This window comes from Oryzias melastigma, linkage group LG11, assembly GCF_002922805.2.
Source record: "Oryzias melastigma strain HK-1 linkage group LG11, ASM292280v2, whole genome shotgun sequence".
Lineage (NCBI taxonomy): Eukaryota > Metazoa > Chordata > Actinopteri > Beloniformes > Adrianichthyidae > Oryzias > Oryzias melastigma.
In genome coordinates this window covers 17,312,824-17,331,251 of record NC_050522.1, presented here as the reverse complement: position 1 = coordinate 17,331,251, position 18,428 = coordinate 17,312,824, and the positions used below count along the sequence as shown (strand labels likewise).

General features: G+C 39.2%; 4 protein-coding genes across 11 annotated transcripts in view; 1 reads left to right on the top strand and 3 right to left on the bottom strand.

The window, feature by feature from the left end:
• pex1 (peroxisomal biogenesis factor 1) overlaps positions 1–6,151 on the bottom strand; it is a 9,451-nt gene extending 3,300 nt beyond the window's left edge. For all 4 annotated transcript variants that reach the window (XM_024297566.2, XM_024297575.2, XM_024297585.2 and 1 more), the window contains exons 1-15: positions 5,917–6,151; positions 5,259–5,405; positions 4,643–4,726; positions 4,335–4,449; positions 3,580–4,232; positions 3,378–3,497; positions 3,159–3,279; positions 2,225–2,331; positions 2,014–2,099; positions 1,807–1,939; positions 1,635–1,731; positions 1,388–1,558; positions 1,159–1,313; positions 908–1,094; positions 648–814 (exon numbers count right to left, since the gene is read on the bottom strand). In XM_024297566.2, the coding sequence (XP_024153334.1) occupies positions 648–814; positions 908–1,094; positions 1,159–1,313; positions 1,388–1,558; positions 1,635–1,731; positions 1,807–1,939; positions 2,014–2,099; positions 2,225–2,331; positions 3,159–3,279; positions 3,378–3,497; positions 3,580–4,232; positions 4,335–4,449; positions 4,643–4,726; positions 5,259–5,405; positions 5,917–6,024 (2,451 nt within the window). In that variant the 5' untranslated portion in view covers positions 6,025–6,151. The remainder of the gene's footprint in view (positions 1–647; positions 815–907; positions 1,095–1,158; positions 1,314–1,387; positions 1,559–1,634; positions 1,732–1,806; positions 1,940–2,013; positions 2,100–2,224; positions 2,332–3,158; positions 3,280–3,377; positions 3,498–3,579; positions 4,233–4,334; positions 4,450–4,642; positions 4,727–5,258; positions 5,406–5,916) is intronic.
• A 17-nt stretch (positions 6,152–6,168) lies between these two features.
• On the top strand, positions 6,169–8,278 carry rbm48 (RNA binding motif protein 48). The gene is made up of 5 exons (XM_024297662.2): positions 6,169–6,390; positions 6,847–7,037; positions 7,113–7,258; positions 7,473–8,005; positions 8,084–8,278. The coding sequence occupies exons 1-5, from the start codon at positions 6,229–6,231 to the stop codon at positions 8,144–8,146; spliced, it is 1,095 nt and encodes a 364-aa protein (XP_024153430.1). The 5' UTR covers positions 6,169–6,228; the 3' UTR covers positions 8,147–8,278.
• Positions 8,026–10,008, bottom strand: efcab1 (EF-hand calcium binding domain 1). Of its 2 annotated transcripts, XM_024297674.2 has the most exons (6): positions 9,856–10,008; positions 9,139–9,297; positions 8,859–8,963; positions 8,630–8,766; positions 8,418–8,522; positions 8,026–8,345 (listed from the first exon to the last, which is right to left on the bottom strand). In XM_024297674.2, exons 1-6 carry the CDS (start codon positions 9,968–9,970, stop codon positions 8,295–8,297), a joined length of 672 nt encoding a protein of 223 aa, XP_024153442.1. In that variant the 5' UTR covers positions 9,971–10,008; the 3' UTR covers positions 8,026–8,294. The 2 variants fall into 2 exon arrangements, with proteins under 2 accessions (XP_024153442.1, XP_024153449.1); XM_024297681.2 differs by lacking the exon at positions 8,026–8,345 and having other exon boundaries at positions 8,418–8,560.
• Positions 10,009–10,441: 433 nt separating this feature from the next.
• LOC112161999 (synaptotagmin-like protein 1) lies at positions 10,442–17,945 on the bottom strand. 4 transcript variants are annotated; one of them, XM_036214181.1, is made up of 16 exons: positions 17,877–17,945; positions 16,698–16,736; positions 16,491–16,617; positions 15,884–16,035; positions 15,659–15,773; positions 15,533–15,584; positions 15,429–15,462; positions 15,320–15,360; positions 14,056–14,169; positions 13,764–13,930; positions 13,577–13,679; positions 13,258–13,419; positions 12,900–12,978; positions 12,735–12,834; positions 12,300–12,505; positions 10,442–10,859 (listed from the first exon to the last, which is right to left on the bottom strand). In XM_036214181.1, the coding sequence occupies exons 3-16, from the start codon at positions 16,613–16,615 to the stop codon at positions 10,717–10,719; spliced, it is 1,593 nt and encodes a 530-aa protein (XP_036070074.1). In that variant the 5' UTR covers positions 16,616–16,617; positions 16,698–16,736; positions 17,877–17,945; the 3' UTR covers positions 10,442–10,716. The 4 variants fall into 4 exon arrangements, with proteins under 4 accessions (XP_036070074.1, XP_024153382.1, XP_024153390.1 ...); XM_024297614.1 differs by lacking the exon at positions 16,698–16,736 and having other exon boundaries at positions 16,491–16,645; XM_024297622.1 differs by lacking the exon at positions 16,698–16,736.
• Between the last annotated feature and the right edge of the window lie 483 nt (positions 17,946–18,428).

Below are 18,428 nucleotides of genomic sequence, written 5' to 3'. Positions count from 1 at the left end.
AAAGCTTAACACGCACATTTTAATCTGACTTTTGACTGTAGTACAAAACTACAAAACTGGCAATTCATTCAAGCAAGAACTTCAATCTTATCCTTCCCACTGAGATCTAACAAAATCAGCTATTGATGATCGAGCTGAGTGATCAGTTTTTATACATACTTTTGATTGAATGAAGGATAGAAACTAAAAATAAAAATTGAAAATACATTAGAAATCTGTCATTAGGTGAATGTATTCAAACCTCAGCATCTAACGCTTTGACAGATTTAACTCTATTTCTGAACCAACAAATAGAAGAGAAACATAAATAAAAGTAAAATAAAAACTTCTGAACTTTACTCTCTTTAAATGAATGTATTTATTCAAAATAAGAATTATGTTTCGTTAGTTTGCATCCAATATAACCTATAATAACCTTTAACTGCTCCTTCCTTCATCAAAAATGAAATAATCTGATTAAAGTGAAATATAAAGTATCTAATGGCCAACATTATAGACATTTTAATTTAAGAAGGTTAAAGACAGGCTTTGACCTCTGTGACTTTAAGACGCCCGAGCTAAAGCTACCCAAACTCCAAATTATATTTTCAGTTGTTCCTCATGTTTTAAATTGACGTAATGAAGCAGCCTTGAGCACCACCACTGACCTTAGCAGGAAGCAGAATGGTGTCCATGAGCTGCTGCCGCACCTCCTTCAGACCCCCCACCCTCTCTAGTCCCACTCCACTCGGCACGTGAAGGTCCACTCCCCACAGCGAGGGGGGAACGAATCCCTTCAGAGCCTGCTCAAAGTCTGTCAGGGTTAAATGCGTCTCTGGAGAATACAAATGTGAAAGTTACAAACATTTGAAGGAGCTCCACCGTGTGTGATTAAGATCTAAACATGGCAGCTGAAGTGTTTTGGTACCGCGGTCACGGCGTCCTGTTCGGGTTGTGTTGGCATGGGTAGCCCGCTCCAGCAAAACATTTAGATCCTGGGCTGTGTATCCCTCTGTTTCCTTGGCAACAGCTGTCAGGTTGAGAGTGCTGAGCGTCTCTTCCGAAAAGAGAGGTTTTCTCAGGATGAGATGCCGCAGGATCGCAGCTCGCTGGGCCTGCAACCAAACAGGAAGTTTAACATGCTCCACTTTTGTTGTGCGCACGCATTGGAGCACTGACCTGGTCTGGAGGCTGGATGTTCACAAACCCTTGGATGAAGTGAGAGCCCTGGACCTCAGTCAGAGACGGGTGGAGGGATTGTTCACTCATGCTGGTGATGATCAGGCACACCAAGCTGGAGCGAACCACAACTTCATCCACCACGTCCCTTAGAGCTTCACGCACAAACACGATATCATATTATATTGATATTTTTTCATGACTTCAATTTATACACGTTTAGGCTTACTTTGTGCAATGTGTGCATGCAGCAGCGCCTCGGGCCCGCCGTCATGTTCAGGTGAGGTTGGGGCTCGAGCCAAATAATCCAAGTCATCAAGCAGGACAACAGAAGGCTGCCTCCACTCTGCCTGCTCAAAAACATCCTGGAAAATCTGCCTCACCGTCTCAACCTTTTTGCCTGGAAGATGAAAAACAAATGCTAATAAATTTCACTGATTTGTCTTTAACGTTCTGCTTGTGGAATCCGCCTGGACCTTGAAGCTTTTTGCAGTCCACCACCTCCACATGCGAGTCCAAATCCTCTCTGGCTTTTCTGCAGAGTCCTCTGGACAGAGTGCTCTTTCCACTTCCCTGTGATCACAGCAACTTGTTTGTTAGTTTGTAAATCTCAATTAATGACTAAAATGTAAAGATTAAAAATAACACCTTTGCACCAGTAATAAGCAGCGCTCCTCCTTGGAGACCCCGTCCTGCTGTTCCGAGCTCTCTGGAGAGCGGATTACCCACAAAGCTGTGGGAAAGGAACTCAAATCCAACCCGAGCAAGCTCACCAACCCCGCTGAGAAAAAACAATCAAAGTAAAAGTCAAATTCAAGAACAAATGTTAGCTTGGAGTTAAAAAATAAAGTTTACCCAAGACTATGAAGAGATGGAAGTTCCAGCTCGGGTGCTTCAGCAGCAGCGTTCACAGCCGGCATCGTCGCTGGCTGTCTGTTCACCTGAAAGAGACACAAAATGAAAACTGTGAACAACTAGTGCTAATAATTCCATGTTTTGTTAAAGAATCTTGAAAAATAAGAAGCATTTTATATTACTGTAGTGTGTAATGTGTGCATGGCAGTACCTGTATATCTTCCTTGTGCAGAACAGTGGGTGACAGGAGAAAAAGTTGGTCCTGAGGATCACTCTGTGGCTCTGGTTTTAGCACCGTTAAAGCAATCTCCAACTTGGCTAAAGATCAGAAAAATAAGAATTAGAAATCCGGGTGAATTCTCCCTTATTATCCTCTAATTTAGACATTTATTGTGAATGCTTCTTCTTTCAAAATTCATGAATTTAACTTTATTTAAATACCATCCCACTGTCAGGAATGGGCGATATACCGGTGCCAGTATTGGTAGAGGCCGATATTTGCATAATTTGAGTTTATCGGTTTTGAACCGATGCTTAAAAAAATCCACTGATGTTGTTCTAACTATTTTCATATACACTTTATTTTTGACATCATGGATACACGTTGTTCCTAATAGATCCCTGGCAATGGCAAGCTTATGTTACATCTAATAGTCAGTAAATGATCTGAATAATTTCAGATATATTTTCAAAGTTTTAAAGTGATACTTGCTCCTATGAGATCCCTTGTTGTATGTTAAAAATGTCAAGTATAATGTGATTGTATAGTAAAAGAAAAGTTGTGCATTCTTATCAAGAAACAAAAAGCAAATCTGAACTTTGTGTTATAAAAGGATGGGCTTCAATAAGCATTTGCATTCCACCTAACCCCTTTTCAAACTTGTATTTATTGAATTTGTGACTTTTCTTTTATAAAGGTGATTGCACTGATTGTTTTTTAAGTTGCAATGTTTTACATATTTAAAAAAATCAAATATAAATATAAACTTGGTGTTATTGTAGACACTTAAATATCAGTATGGGCAAATATCAGCCACAGTTGCAGAGGAAATCAGTGTCAGCCGGAAAAAATGATGTTGGCCCATTCCTACCTACAGTGCAACAAAATGACACTAGTTTATCTTGTAAAGATCAGAAATAATCACCGTCGTTTCCATGAAGGAGGATGGTGCCAGAACGTGGAGTCAGACGGGCCAAAGGTTCGTGGCTCTTTGTGTGCAGCCAACCCAGAAACATGGACTGGATCTCTTCATCGTCCTCCTCAGGCTGACAGGAAAAAAAACCAAACAAAAAAAAACAAACAGTTTTTTAGATTTAATTTTAAATCTGCTGTTCTTTTGAACAGATCTGATCACAGCTCTCACAGTGGCATTTAGAGGCTGCAGGCGTAGTTTGATGGCTACTTTTATGGTGGATTTGACAGGCTTTATTCGAACAGCTGAGTGAGGTCGGATGTTTATTTCGCTCATCAGAGGTTCGGGGATCTGAAAAAACATAAACTTTGTCAAATGAACAAAAAGTATCTTTAGAATTTAGGACTAAGCTATAAAGTATTTTCATACTCACCCATACTTTTCCACAGTAAATCTCCCCCTTACTGGGGCATCTCTCTCTGCTAGTCAGCATCTCTGTGCCGTGGCAAATCGTCCTGACAACCATCGCTTCCTCTCGCTTTTTATCTTCACCTCTTTTGTCAGAAAGAGGCTGTTCCTTAGGAACGCTGTTCTTCTTCTCTAGGGCCCGCTTGATTTTCTCCTTGGCTTCTTTAGGAGACTGAACTTTGGAAAGGAGGCCGTATGTCACTGCAGACTTGCCGACTATTAAAGAGGGGTTCCATGGAAATATGTGAACAACACCGGTCGCAATGTGGCTAATGGTGCAGAGAGAGTCTGGAGGTGCATTGCACACTCTGTAGATAGCGTCAGGGAAGAAAACCGGGATGTCAGGTACAGGTGGCAGCTCCTTTATCGAGTCATACGTGCCCGTTATTAAAGTGCGGAGAAAGTTTTTCATGTTAGCAATGCCACCCGGGGAGTTACTGTGAGGTACATGGAATGAACTCTCTGCTGATGACAGGGAAGATGAAGAAAACGGAGGGTTTTGCCGAGGTGGAAAAGGCTGATTCTGGCTGGATTTGATGCCAGCACCGATCTTCGGAGTGACTACAAGCTCTGTGAATTGCTCCAGATGACCAAAAGGCACATGAGGGGAGAGGGAAACTGTGAGGAGGAAAAAACAAACCAACCAAGTACAAAAGATGAAATTATTACAACTAACTTTCTAAAACAGAAACACATTTTGAGCTGAATAACAACACAAACCTATTCTTATGTAGATGACCGTCTGACTGTTCACCCAGACGGGAAACACAGCATCTTGGAAAACCACTCGGATCTGGTTCAGCAGTTGCTCTTCAAGCGCAGAACTGTGAAGCTCCTAGAGATGTCAAGGGAAACTGAGGATAAAACTGCAGAGGCTAGATGTCTTAGCTCAACAAACCAGAAAGCAACATCATGAAAAAGCAGTTCTGCACTGAAAATGCAAAAAAGGGAAAACTACAAGTTACGCTCCCAGGAGAATGATCTTAAGATGGTTGGACAAATTATGCAAAAGTCAATATTTCCCTCACCAAAATCTCCCAGTCATCAGATGACAGCGGCTCCACAAACACCTGATTCAGTGAGGAGACTTGATGGCATGGTCTGAGGAAGCACTGTGAAAACAAGTCAATCTTAGATAAAACCTTACACAGAAATGTTAAGATACTTTTTGTGTGTTATACAAAATGTTTTTGTGCTACGTTTCCCCAGTATTTCACGATCCATGCGCTGAACTGATGAAAACTTGACCTGCTTTACGGCAACTTAAACTCCCATCACCGATAGCATGGGGCTGAACTTCTGCCACAATTTAAATTTTAATTGTACTATTTTATGTTTTTCACATTCAAAACATTATATACACAAAATTTCACAACTTTTCGAAAAATGTATAGAAGGTGTTCTTTTTTATTAACTTTTCAAGGTCCTAGAAATTGCATTTTTCATTTTCAAAACTTTTCCCAATTTTTCGTGATCATAAGAACCCTAAATAAAAATAAAGTTTGATTAGATTTGATGTTTAAAGTTTCACCAGAAGTGTTTGTCCCAGTTGGTGACCAAAGCAAACGGAATAGAATCATTTTAAATAATAGAGTTAATCTATTCCAGAATACAATAATGGACAGAATCAACTAAAGTCTTTACCTGCTCTCCATCTGTCAAACCGAGCTTCTCTCCCAGCTGCCGAGACAACTCCACTCTGTGGCCGTCCGCTCCGGAGGAGGTTCTGCTGGGACACCAACTGAGGAACACCGTCGACCCGCCATCCCTCGACAGCTCCAAAGCCTGATTCTACAACGGACAGGTCGATGAGAGACGATGGAATGAGACACAGAACTTAACCAATTGGTGTCTCATATCAGATGTCTAATTGTCAGATCACAACAGTTATTATAATAGTCAACCAGTTCCAAATCTCCATATATCTAAGAATTGATTTGCTAAAAAAAATAAAATAATACAGATTTTGATAGTTTTTGGCAAAAATCCATTTATGAGTGCAGTGACTAATGTTTAATTTCTCTATTGGTTTTTTTGTTTGTTTGTTTTTTACCGACAATTCACTTTTTTGTTGCTTTAAAATGTCATGCCTTGCATTATCTGCAAAAAACTTGGAAGTACATATGATAAAACTGTTTATTACGTTTTGTTTAAGTTTTTACTAATTAAAAAATAAATAATTTCATGCCTTTAAATTCTCCTAGTAATGTTAGAGAAACAAATCAGCGACATGCAGTTTATCAGTAACTTATTAAAGCAAAACTGCAACGATTTTACTGCTGTGTGGAATTAGCTAACTCACCTCATTCAGAGAAAGGTGCGATATCAGCTTTGACGGAAGTTGAATAAAGCAGTTTTTAGTGTTGTTAAAAACAACACATACTGGTTGAATTCCCTGGTTATTTAACATAACGTTTACATCGCTATTTTCGCATTTAAAGTTCTAAACCGCCTGGTAAGCTAACAGGAATAGTGCAACAAATCTATCGAGGAGCACCGATTCAGACTTAAAGAGAGGAATGTCGAAGGAATCGATTATTTCAAAATAAGACTTCCGGGTCATCAGCACAATACGTTGAGAGATTTAATCAGAGAACCAAACTCTTGTTTTGAAATGCCTGAAAGGCGGAAACGGTATTCAGGAAACATGGCGGCAAATGTCAACAATCAATCCAGTTGCTGGAAGGTCCCAGAAGTGTACAAACATCACGAACAGCATAAAGTATGTATTTCTAGACCAAAATATAGAGATGGGAGGAGAGCTAAAGCAGTCAAGGTAAGAAAACGTTCCTAATGTTTTTATCAAAGATGAGAACCGTTATGTTCAAACTTAAGAGCTCCATCGACGGAAGCGACGAGCTGATCTGTTTGTAATTATTTAAGGGGCTTTGTGTTTACATTTTGATATAAAATAATTATAAAAAACTGGAAGAAATTGGTAAATGTAGTCGCGGAGCAACTGATAAAAAAAGACTACCTGCTGGGGTTTTCAAAATAAAATCATCACTTTACTAAGGAGCAAAAAAAAAGCAAAAAGTTTAGGTCAAATTAAACAACAAAAACAAATGGTACTGAATAAACATCAAACCAATTTTTCTATAAATTTCTGTGTTGCATGCACGCATTGTGAATCATTATTTTCTTGTTTTCTGATTTCTATAAGTTATTTGATTTTTATTAGTGATGTCAACAGCATTCTATATCTAAATAACCATGCCCTTGTACCTGCCAGGTGTACACCATAAATTTAGAGTCCTGTTACGTGATGATCCAAGGAGTCCCAGCTATTGGAGTGATGGAGGAGCTGATCCAGCTGTGTGCTCTTTATGGAACGGTGGAGGAATACAGACCGCTGGACGAGTATCCTGCTGAGGAGTTTACAGAAGTCTACCTGGTCAAGTTTCAAAAACTGACAAGTGCCAGGTACGGCGTGCATCTTTAACTTAAGCATCCTAAAAGCTGAAAATATGTCATTTAGAAGGAAATTTGATGTTCCAGAGCGGCAAAACGCCACATGGATGAGAAGAGTTTCTATGGCGGTGTGCTGCATGTGTGTTATGTCCCGGAGTACGAGTCTGTGGAAGACACCAAGTTAAAGCTGCAGGACAGGAGAAGTTATGTTCTGAAAGTGGCTCGGAATAAAGGTATTATTGCATTTTTGACTATGTATGGTGTTAAAAAGCACTGATTTTGAGAGGAAGTTGTCTTAGAAAGGTGAAAAATTAAATACATTTGTACCGCTTAAATTTTTTTGGTCTTTTTTTAATTGGAAATCAAATAGTTTTTTATGCTATTTTGTAAGTTTAAACTATTGTTAAAGAATTTAATGTGTCATTTGTCTGTTCCATGTTTACACAGCGCGAGAAAGGGAAGCAGAAGCGGCACTCGAGCAATCTACATCTTCAGAAAGTGTTCCAGCATCAAGCACAGTTTTCCCCACAAATCCAACCAATAACAGTGACGGTACAGACGAGACTTCAAGCATAAGTCATAGTTCCGGATTTCCTCTACTGCCCTTACCTCCCCGGGAGTACTTTAATCAGGATTATCCTGGGAATGAACCAACAGAAGATAAAATGGGGACTCTACATCATGCGGTGCCTCCTGACGTAAAACAGCAGAAAGTCGAGAATTTAAGCTCTTTAAAAAAAGGCCCTAAATCAGAAAAAAGACCGGCCTCAAACCCAGCCCCTGCACCCAAGTTTGTTCCAAGAACCGCATATTTGGAAAAGAACAAACGCAGCAAAATAGAAGAAGCCACAGAACGGCCAGTGACTGATCCTGGAGATCAGTCTTTGATTGGACCAAAACTGCCAGAACCACATAAGATGGATATGAACGATGAGTCGCTAAACACAACAGTAAATCTGATCAGAAGCACAATGAAGCAGGTAGTCTTTTATTCATTTGATAATATTTAGAACTTTATTATGGTGCAATTCATTCTCACTAATTTTATTTATTCTTAGGCAGCATCAGTTCCAGACTTCAAACCAGCAGAGAAGAAGGCTAAGCCACGTCGCCGGATATGATTCAAGCCATTTTAGTGACGACCATCACATATTTAACAATGTTTACATTAAAATTGTCAAGTAAAAATAAAAATCACACCATTAGGAAAAAGATTTCTGATTTCTCTCTTCATAAAAAGTCTCAAAGTTGAACATTGAATGTTTTTGTTTACTCATCTTGCTGCTTTTCTAATACTTGCTGCTCAAATTTCTTCTTGTTCTAAAAAAGAAAAGGCAATATAAATAGATGGTTATTGTATGTTTAAGGTCAGCAGCTTCTAGCTGTGATTACCATGAAGTTGGGCAGGCAGCTTCCAAAGGCTTCAAGGAGTAGCTCCTCCTTTTTGACAGACTTTTCATAATCTTCAAAAGACAGCCTGCCGTCTTTGTCATGGTCCTGTTGGATCACAGGAAGCAGGATTGACCAAAATAAATCTGCACACATCAAAATAAAATTCTTACAACCAAAGTGTGCAGAAGGCAACTGGGAGGGCAACATCTCACCATCTTTTTGAGGACAATTTCCATCAGTTCATTGATCTCATCCTCCTCATCCAGGTGGAAACTGTCCTTCAGCATGAGATAAAGCTCATCTCTTGTGATAAATCCGCCCCCTTTCAAGTCATACACTTGAAAGCAGTCTGCAGCAGGAAGAAAAGAGTGGGTTTATCGGCTGGATGAACATTTTTATATGAAGAAGAGATCAAGAAGGAACATGGTGTGGAGAACTTGCATTTCATCTGTTCATCCAGAGTGCCCCGAAGAAGGACAGACAGCCCCTGGATCCATTCCTCCACAGAGACAAAGCCATCATTGTCTTTATCAAATATCCTAAAGACTGAGAAGTTTTCCCCCCAAAAAAGTCAGAAAACATGCAGATAAAACTTTATTTTCAACTGTGTAAATTCATTTATTTATTCAATCTAGGCAATTAAGAAATACGATTAAAAAAAAGTAAGGAAAATAAATGAAAATAATTTGAACGTAATATTTAAGCCTGAGACTAATAGTACCTCTATCCAAAATGAAGTCGTCGGTCATCTCAAAGAGGGTGTGTAGGGCGTCTTTCAACCTGTTTCTGTCCAGACCAGAAACTGAACTATAAGGATGTTTCTGTGCATCCAGAAGTGTGTTGAATTTCTGGATAAGACATTCCGCCTCTTTTTTATTGACTAGGAATGACAAACCGGAAACTGTTAGTTTTGGACTTGTTCATTTACCACAACATTTGGACGAGTGTACTAAACTTGCTAGAAAATCTTAAACTTTATGATGTTTCTTTTTGCTATAAGCACATATTTTTTGATTTTTTTTTCAAGAAATGGAAAACCACAAGGTCCATTTAATTAATGTACTTTTTTTTGTGCCAAATTCCATATACATTAACATAAATATACCCACATGAAACTTCTTTTCATTTGTAAAATCAAAAAATATAATGAACCTCTAAAAAAATTAAAAGCTATAAAACTTGAAATTTATTTGAACTATATCATTTAAATACCAGGTAATACACTGATCTCTCCCTATTTTCATTATGATGTGATTTACTCAGATGTATTCTGTAATCATAATTTTATTTACATCTACTCTACTGAACTTTTCTCTTTTTTGCCACCTGTTAACTCTCTTTTTGATATTAATTTTTGTTAATAAAGTTTGCTTATTTATGACTTTTTCATGATCACTCGCCTGATTAAACGTTTGAATGAATTAAAAGTTAGACTCACAGTGTCCCACTTTATTGGAGATAGTTTCCGCGAGGGCCTGTATCACTTTTTTATTCGTAGACGACATTTCAACAAACTTGACTGTAATGGTGAACCGTTTAATCTGCTTCACCATGACAGCACGTATAAACTTCTGACGTCAACACGTCCGGTCGAACCGTTCCAGAGCAGGAAATTAGATTAAACACGTAAATGAGCTTTAGTAAAGCCTAAAAGCACACTATTATACAGTTTTGTTGTCAGGAAACACTCAGTGTCTGTCTTTTTAGTTTAGCTTTGATTTTTTTCACAAAGCCAAAACAAATGGCCTTACTTTATTTTGAAGGAAAGCCATTTCCCGTTTTTGGTACAAGGCTTTATTTTGAAGGAAGGTCGTTTCCTGTTTTTGGTAGGAGGGCTTACACTGCCCTCTGCCGGACGACACAAGAATAGAGGAAATGGAAGTGTAACTTCTCCTCATATTTTAAATAATAAATTATAGAAGTGCATTTCCTATGAACAAATATGTTAAATTCACCATTAAAAAGGCAAAAAACTACTAATGTGATTTTTTTTCTTCATGTAGTGGAGGTCAATACACCACAAACACCGCATCACCAGTTAGGTTTAATAACAAACTGATAAAAGTACAATAAATCATAATTTCCTTTATGACAGTATAAGCACACAGAGCAAAAAAAAAAAGTAAAAAGTTTAAACTGTAATATCTGGTTTCAAAAAATCAGACTAAAGTTGCTCCACTGTTGACACCATTTGTGTCAAAAATGATAAATAAGCAAGCTATTTTTGTGCGACAGAGAGGAATAAATGTGAAGGTCTCTTTCCAGTCCAAACATTTATAAACTCCAATAAATGTGCAAGTCACACAGGCCGCTGTGTGAGGTTAGCTCTGATTGTTAGTGTCGAGTCGATCCAGCGGTTTGGATTCTCGATCATGGTGGTCCAGACTGCAATTTCCTCTTCCGTGGAATCCATCCAGCTGACTGGCTCCCCGTAACTCTGACCTGGCATTAAAAAAATGAGCAATGATTCAAGAAATGTATTTGAAAATCTAACAAAAGCTTCAAGTTTTTCATGAAAACAAACAAAAGTGTTGATTAGTAAAAGACTTAAGACAAAAATCAACATCTGTTTACATGCTCTCCTGCTAGCTTACAGCCGCTCACACCCCAAACTAGCATAACAGGCTCAACAAAAATACAGAAAAATATTGCAGCTATCCAGTTTGATGGCAGCACAAATGAGGAAGACGAAGACGTTAATGGATCTATTTGTCTCCAAGTAGATGCATCAGAATGGGAAGAGCAGGGAGTTTGCAGTAGTAGCTTCTTTGTCACACCTAAAAGCTTTTTCAAACCACATTTTTGTCATTTGCTCCTGATTCACCTCAGTTTAAATAAAGAAATACTCAGAAATGCAATTTTGTGCTTAACTTTATTTATATACTGTATGTCCTACTTCAAAAGATAAGTGCCATAAGAACATGTTAAAACACTTTATCTGAGTGGGTCTTATACAGTTGAATTTGAAGCAAAGATAAAATTATTATTTGCTAGAAAATTGTTTGTTATTCTTAACTCAGAGATTTTTTACGCAGTTTTTGTGCAATTTTTTTTTAATTAACAGACATGTCTCCCAATTTAACGGTAGTCTTATTTCTTTTTAATCTTTTGTGTAAGTTTATGGTTTAATAACAGAGAATAGAGACTTCAAATTTCCAATTATATTCCAGGAAACTTTCCATTTTTATTAAGATTGAAGCTTGGAACACCTTAACAGAGTGATGACATACTTTAGAGTTGCACCCTCTTTCAGCTGCTCTCTGTGGGATCGCCACAGTGAATCATCTGCCTCCATCAGATCCTTCTCTCTCACATCAACCACCCTCATGCCCTCCTTCACTACATCCACCAATTTCCTATTTAGCTTTTTTCCTGGTAGCCCAACACCCCTTTACCAGCATTATCACTCCAAACATGAACAAAGCTTTTGCATTAGGTAGCCAGAAAAGGCTTAGGATGAACAAATATTTTTATTTTTTTTAAACGTCAAAAAAAGTTGCAGTGTTGTTCAGCAGCTGCATAGAAAATAACAAACTGATAATATAAAATTTGAAGTTATTTCCAAATGGTCTGAACCAAAGTAGATCTATGATCAAAACAATATAACTACTAAGCTACAAATGTACTGCTAATTATAGATTCTAAGACTTACATTAAATAAAAGCTGCTTTAGTACATTGCAAGAAGAAGACAAACTGGTTCTTAATGGCAAGGTGTTTGAAAAAAGGTTTTTGCATCCATGTTTGTAGAACACCAGATGACAAATAGAAGGGTTGCATTAGGGAATTTCAGAGTTTAAAACGAGCAACAAATCTAGAATCATTGCAAAACTGTAAATGCAGTTTTCTTGGATTCATGATTCCACGTCTGCTGGATTCTCACCCGTTCCGTAGCTCAGACGAATCCCCCCCAGCATGTGCGTCTTCAGACCCTCGCGCTGCCACACAGTGAGTTCAGCACAGGCCTCCACGAGGTCGCTTTGCTGGAATCCATCGTAGACCATTGTGTGGTTGTAAATAGGACTGATGGCGCCCTTCACTATCTGCGTCTTCTGACCGCTCTGCCGACTGGTGTCTGGGAGTATGTAACTTGTGGGTGGAGAGGTAAAACAAACAGAATGACCTCAAAGACTTTTCAATGTTATTCTATTTATTTTCACTAAACTACTTCACTTATCAAAGCTCCTCATTTGATCTTTCTCGATGTATCCAATAATTTTTTAGGAATTTCCCCAAAAAACATTTAAAAATGTCAAATAAACTGATAGAAAATGCTCCATGTGTAAACATAGGACTAAAAGAGGAAGAAGTGACACACCTTCTAACGAAGGAGTCAATCGGGCCTCCTTTGTTGGACAGCAGACCCTGAGCCTCCCGAAGCCAAATGTGAACCTCCCCGGTCAGAGGCAGACCCCCACCTGAACACACCCCCCCAGTGAATAGCAGTCGTGTGGCGTTGGGGTAAAACGTGCTTTCAGCTCACCTTCAAATCCATCTGGAACGAATTTAATGGAGAAGAAGATTCTCCCCCTGCTGCTCACCGAGTCTGGGTTCACGTAAACCTGTGCAAACGGGACAAGTTTGAGACAAAGAGGAGGAAGTGGAGGCAGACATGGGAGCTGGAGATTAGCAGCTTAGTTAAAATTCACAGAGCGTCTTTGCTTCCCCTCAGCTCCGCCAGACACTCCTCCCCGCTGTCAAAACTTCAGCTGCAGACCCAGAACAAATGAAGATGGAGGCTTCACAGCCGTTCGGTAATTACACCCGAGGGAGGTTTTGCACACGATAGTGGACCTCACCGAATAAGAGTTTACGTCAGTGCCAGCCGTCAGGGTGCTTACCCGGGGCTGCAGGTCCTGCCACAGCGGCTCCGTGCAGGTCCAGTCCCAGAGCCCCAGAGCCACCTCCACCTCTCCCAGAAAGACATTCCTCCCCAGAGGCTCGGCATGCCACACGGAGAGGTTTAAAGTTCGACTCCGCAGCTCCCCTATACGCACTTTATACTTGAAGAGTGCAGAAAATAAAAAACGTTACAATGACCTTGAGCTTTGAGGCATAAAAAAGGAATATTAGGTGTTTTTTTTGTGGTGTGATGACAGCCACAGAGCTGAAGGATAAACGACAAATGTGTTATGCAACATGCAAATGAGATGCTCTCACTCTGAGTGTCTGGTCATAGACTGGGTTTAGTGTCTTCTTCTTCACCAAAGTCTTCTTCTTACTGTGATGGGACTTGTCTGGCAGTAGATAGGTTTTTACATATCTGTGCAAAAACAAGCATCGTTTTTCACAGACTCCGTATGCCGATTTCACGCACACGCCCTCACGCGGACACCCCTTCACTCACGGATCAGAGCGGTTCCTGCGCGCCGAGGCGATGTCCTCGCAGCAGTGCACCTTTACTTGGAGCTCCTCCTTGTGATCGTCGTAAACCAATGAGTACTGGATGCGGCCCCTCACCTCCACCACTCCGAAATCCCCCGAGCTGAACAGACTCATCATGCTCCCACTGAGCTGCAGCACGCACACACAGCAAAGATCAGCTCCTGCGTCACTGTCCAGAGCTGAGTCATCTTGCGTCGCCAGACAGAGGATTTGACAAATGTGTGTGCGTGGTGCATGCTCGTGCGTGTGTGTACCGTGTGGCTGGACTGAAGGCTGTTGGTGGAGCTGTTGGTGTTCACGCAGGACGGATCTGGTTCTGACAGGCTGATGCTCTGAGAGTTTGGGTCCCCGTTGTGACTCAAATGTTCCTGCACACACACAAACACACAACTGCACTCTCTTTTCACACAATACAGTACATTAAAACAACAATAGATAGTTACATAAAGCATTTAAAAAGAACATTTCATTCTTTTAGGTATAGGATGTGTTTTTGCATCAATCAAGCAGTGTATTTACCCATAATTAATTGTTTTTACTTTGTGACTTATAGGAGGAGCAGCTGCTTTAATTGATTCTCCAGAGGTATTTTGTTTGCTTTTGTTGTTGTTGTTTATCATTTCCAGCAGATGCTCTTCAATAAACTGACAAAGGTCAATTGGAGTTATCTTGAGGTCCATAGAAAATCTTTGGACATGCACTTTAAATGCACCAATTAATGTTTTTAATCATGAACATTCTTTATGTTTTAAGGCTTCAATAATCACTAAATTCAAAATAAATTAAAATTTGAACAATTTCATACATTTTAGAAGATTTTTTGTTGCTTTTCTGGAAAAAAAGGACAAAGTTGATTAAATTGAAAGCTCCATGATGTCACAATTCTTGAAATTTTAGCATTTAACAGACTTGATCTGCAGCTGCTCTTGCATAATCTGACAACAGTAACAGATCGCTTCCTCTGCATTTGGAAAACAACACGCTTCATGTTTTAATCAGCGTTCTCGCTAATTACAAGTGAGCCTTTGGAGAGGTTCAGCACACTCTCAGTTCAGCCACGCAGCTTTAGAAAAACCGAGAGTGCGTTTTTCTTTGTGCTTGAGCTCCTTTCAGTGCTGCTTTTTTCACCACCTCTGCAGAAGAAGCCTAAAGCTCTTTAGATTTCCTTCATTTTGGCTGCAAAACCAAATCCAACCTTATTGTAGGAAGAAAATGTTCATAATTTACGCTTTTATATCCCTTTTTCACATTCATTTTATTTTGAAAATATCTCCCGACAGATGTTTATATAGTTACTCAAACTTTATGGTTATTTGTGTCCAGTCGAGCTCGGTAGATCGGATCAACATGAAGCTTTGAAGCACAATAATGCAAAATATTGACGGCAAACAGGTTTGAATGAGTCGTCCTCTTACATAATGTCAAATATTTGGTTAGTGTTTGTGGCCGAAGGGTGGTACTCAGTGATGTTTACCAAACCATTAGTCAAGATCTTGTGTTTGTTTGTGTCGTGATCACCTCGGATTCCTCTGGGTGGCCATTACTTCTCCTTTCACATCCTATTAGTACAGTGACATGTTAATAATGTAAAAACAAGCAGAGATATTGAAAAAATAAATGTTCATACCTTTAGAGTGTGAGGAATTAATACTGTTGTTCTCCTGTAGTTGAAGATCATTTATTAGTGTTGTGTACACCTGAATGGATAAAAAAAAGATTTTGTCCACACACCTGCACGACAGGAGTCCTATCTCTGGATGTGAATGCCGAGTTTCCCTGATGCCTGAAAGAACAGAGAAGAGGCTGAATAAACTTAACAAATGCCCAATTAGTGGTTGGATTCTGACAGATGCCCACCCTTCATCCTCCTCCTCATCTTTGCGGTCCTTCGTTCTTCCCTTTGCCTCCAGGGAACAGCTGCTTGCAAGAGATTCCCGTCTTTCCCCATCAAACAGCTCCTTCAGAGATACATCTGTTGCCGTGGCAACAGCCACAGAGGAACCGTCACTGAGGTTTCCCCCCCCTCCCTCCACAACAGCGGTAACACGGCCCGGCAGGCGAGCGCGTTTACCGGACACTGACCTCTGCTCTTGGTCTTCCTGTGGCGGATGGAGGCCCGGATGAGGTCGCTGCCGGACGTCCAGCTGCGGTGGCGCTTGCTGCACTCGTCCTTAAACCAGCGTCCGGACATCAGGCGCAGGAGGGATGGGTTTGTGCCGGTCTGCTCCAGGATCCTGCAGCATTCAAGACAAACATTTCCCAAAACTGTTCATGTTACGTGATCTTATAAATCCATCAAATGATCCAAACTATAGTGATGAGTCACTGTTTCACAAAAAAGCTCAAATAAATTATGTTTTAATTATGTTTTATGTTTCAAATTCTGAATATATAAAGCTAAATTTCCAACTTACAGAAATACAAACACGTTTTCTGCAAGCAAAGGGAACAAGTTATTTAATATAATACCAAGAAAAAAAGTTGTTTTTTAATCATCTAATGTGTTAATAATATATTATGTTTGCTTTAAGCCTAAATGTGAAAACACATCTATACATTTCAAGCTGGAGACTTTAAAAATTTACAGAACAAATACAAGTGAAACATCGGGATTTTCACATCATCCACCATTAAAAAACCAAATCTACGTTGATCTCCGTAGTGAAGACAGAAGTCACCTCTGACTGACCTCACGCGGCCCGCATCATGATCACGCAGCTCCAGGTCTCGCTGCAGGACGTGAAGGATGGAGGTCTTCTCCTCCTCGGTCAGGTGGCTCAGATCCAGAGATGAGTTGACTCGTTCCCCCTCCATTCCTAACAGATCGGTGAATACCTACTTAAACTGCACCAAAAATACGTACGTTTTAAAAACTTTATGACAGATATTTTCATACCTAAACCAGTGGTTTTCAAATGTTCTCCAGCAGATAAACCTTTAAATTAAATAATTAGTTAAAAAATTACCATGATAAATGGTCAAACAGTTGTTTTATTTTTGCCTTTTAATTTCATTTATGCTTTGCCATTTTAACTTTGTTAGTTTGCATGTTTTCAAGCTTATTTCTGTAAAAAAAAAAAATCGGAATTAAAAGCTGCAACACAAACAAAGACCATGAAGTAACAGAATGCTTTTGTAGCTGTTGCTGCTTTACATACTTGCCTGGAAAGTTTTTTTTTTGTTTTTTTTTTGAGCCAACGGTTACTGGTTTCATTCAGAACGACCAACTCTGCTGTGAACACAAAATCAAAAGACCAAAACAGTCTGCTATTCTATCTATATCAACAATAAACCACCTAAAACAATCATTGCAAGTTAAAAATCTGGTTAACTGAGTTATGACAACAAAGTAATGAGTATTTTCTAAATATGATGGAGGAAAATTGTCCTACAGAAGTGAAAAATTAAATAAATGTTTCTGAATGAACAAAACTTAAAAGAAGTGGATGTTTTTTGTGCAACAAATGTCTCAATTTAAGTGATTTCCTGTATATTAGGGCACACAGTTGTTAAAAAATAGTATTAAAGTATAGTACTAAATATAGTACAATACTAATATAGTATAATAAGTATTAAAAAAGACAAAATTATCATATGACGTAAAAAAGCATTCTTAACAGCTAATGATTTGTTTTAATCTGCTCATCATCCTCTTATCTGCTAGCTAAATAAACAAGAGTTTTGTCATGTGACCTGAAAAATGCACCTAAAAGCTGTTTTTGTCACTAAAATGTGTATTTTTAATGTCCAGTTTAGTTTTGCTGACATAGTAAACACAAAAGAATACTTCAGTTTTCTAAATCAGACAACATTAAAGTCTTGTTTTTGACTTGAGAGTGTCATTTGTCAAGTTTTAAAAACACATATTTCCTTTTAGATGTTTGCATTTTATAAATCTGTTGATTAAAAGTTCAAAACAAAGTGGAAAAACTCCATTAAATTAAATTAGATCGCGCACGACTCCTGCGTGAAAGAGAACACCTGCTGCCCTCACCTCCACGTTTCTCACCTGAAATCGCATTATGTATTTGTTTATTTATTTATTGGAAAACAGGAGAAAATGTGAATTTATTACCTTACATGACCGCGTCCCCCAGATCCATTAGTGAGGAGTTTCGTGAAGTGTTCGCGTGAGTAGAGTGAANNAAAAAAAAAAAAAAAAAAAAAAGTCGGAGGCACCCAAACGCACTCACTGTGTGCGTCTTTGCGCATGCGTATTTGTGGTCACATGTTGCCTCATTTTTGAGCATTTCTCAGCTGTTCGGCAGTCTTGACTTGTTTAAAATGCACAAACTCATGAAATCATATCTTTATTCAAATGTGCTAAACTGACAAATTATTATGCAGACACTCACGGATGTTTTACCAAGAGGACAGGGTGGAGGTGGGATTTGCTTTAATCCACACCTGTTAAACAAACACCACGTCCTGTGCTGTACACACACCTACAGTATCTCTGCACATGGGAGCCACTCTGCTTGTAGCATATTAACCAGTGTGCGCTAGAATGTGCTTCCCTTCCCTTTCCTTTCACTCTGCCTCAAAGTGTTTGTGCATCAGGGGGCGGGAGGGGAGCTGAATTCAGCTCTGTCCTTTGTCAACAAACTTGGATGACGGCCACGCTCTG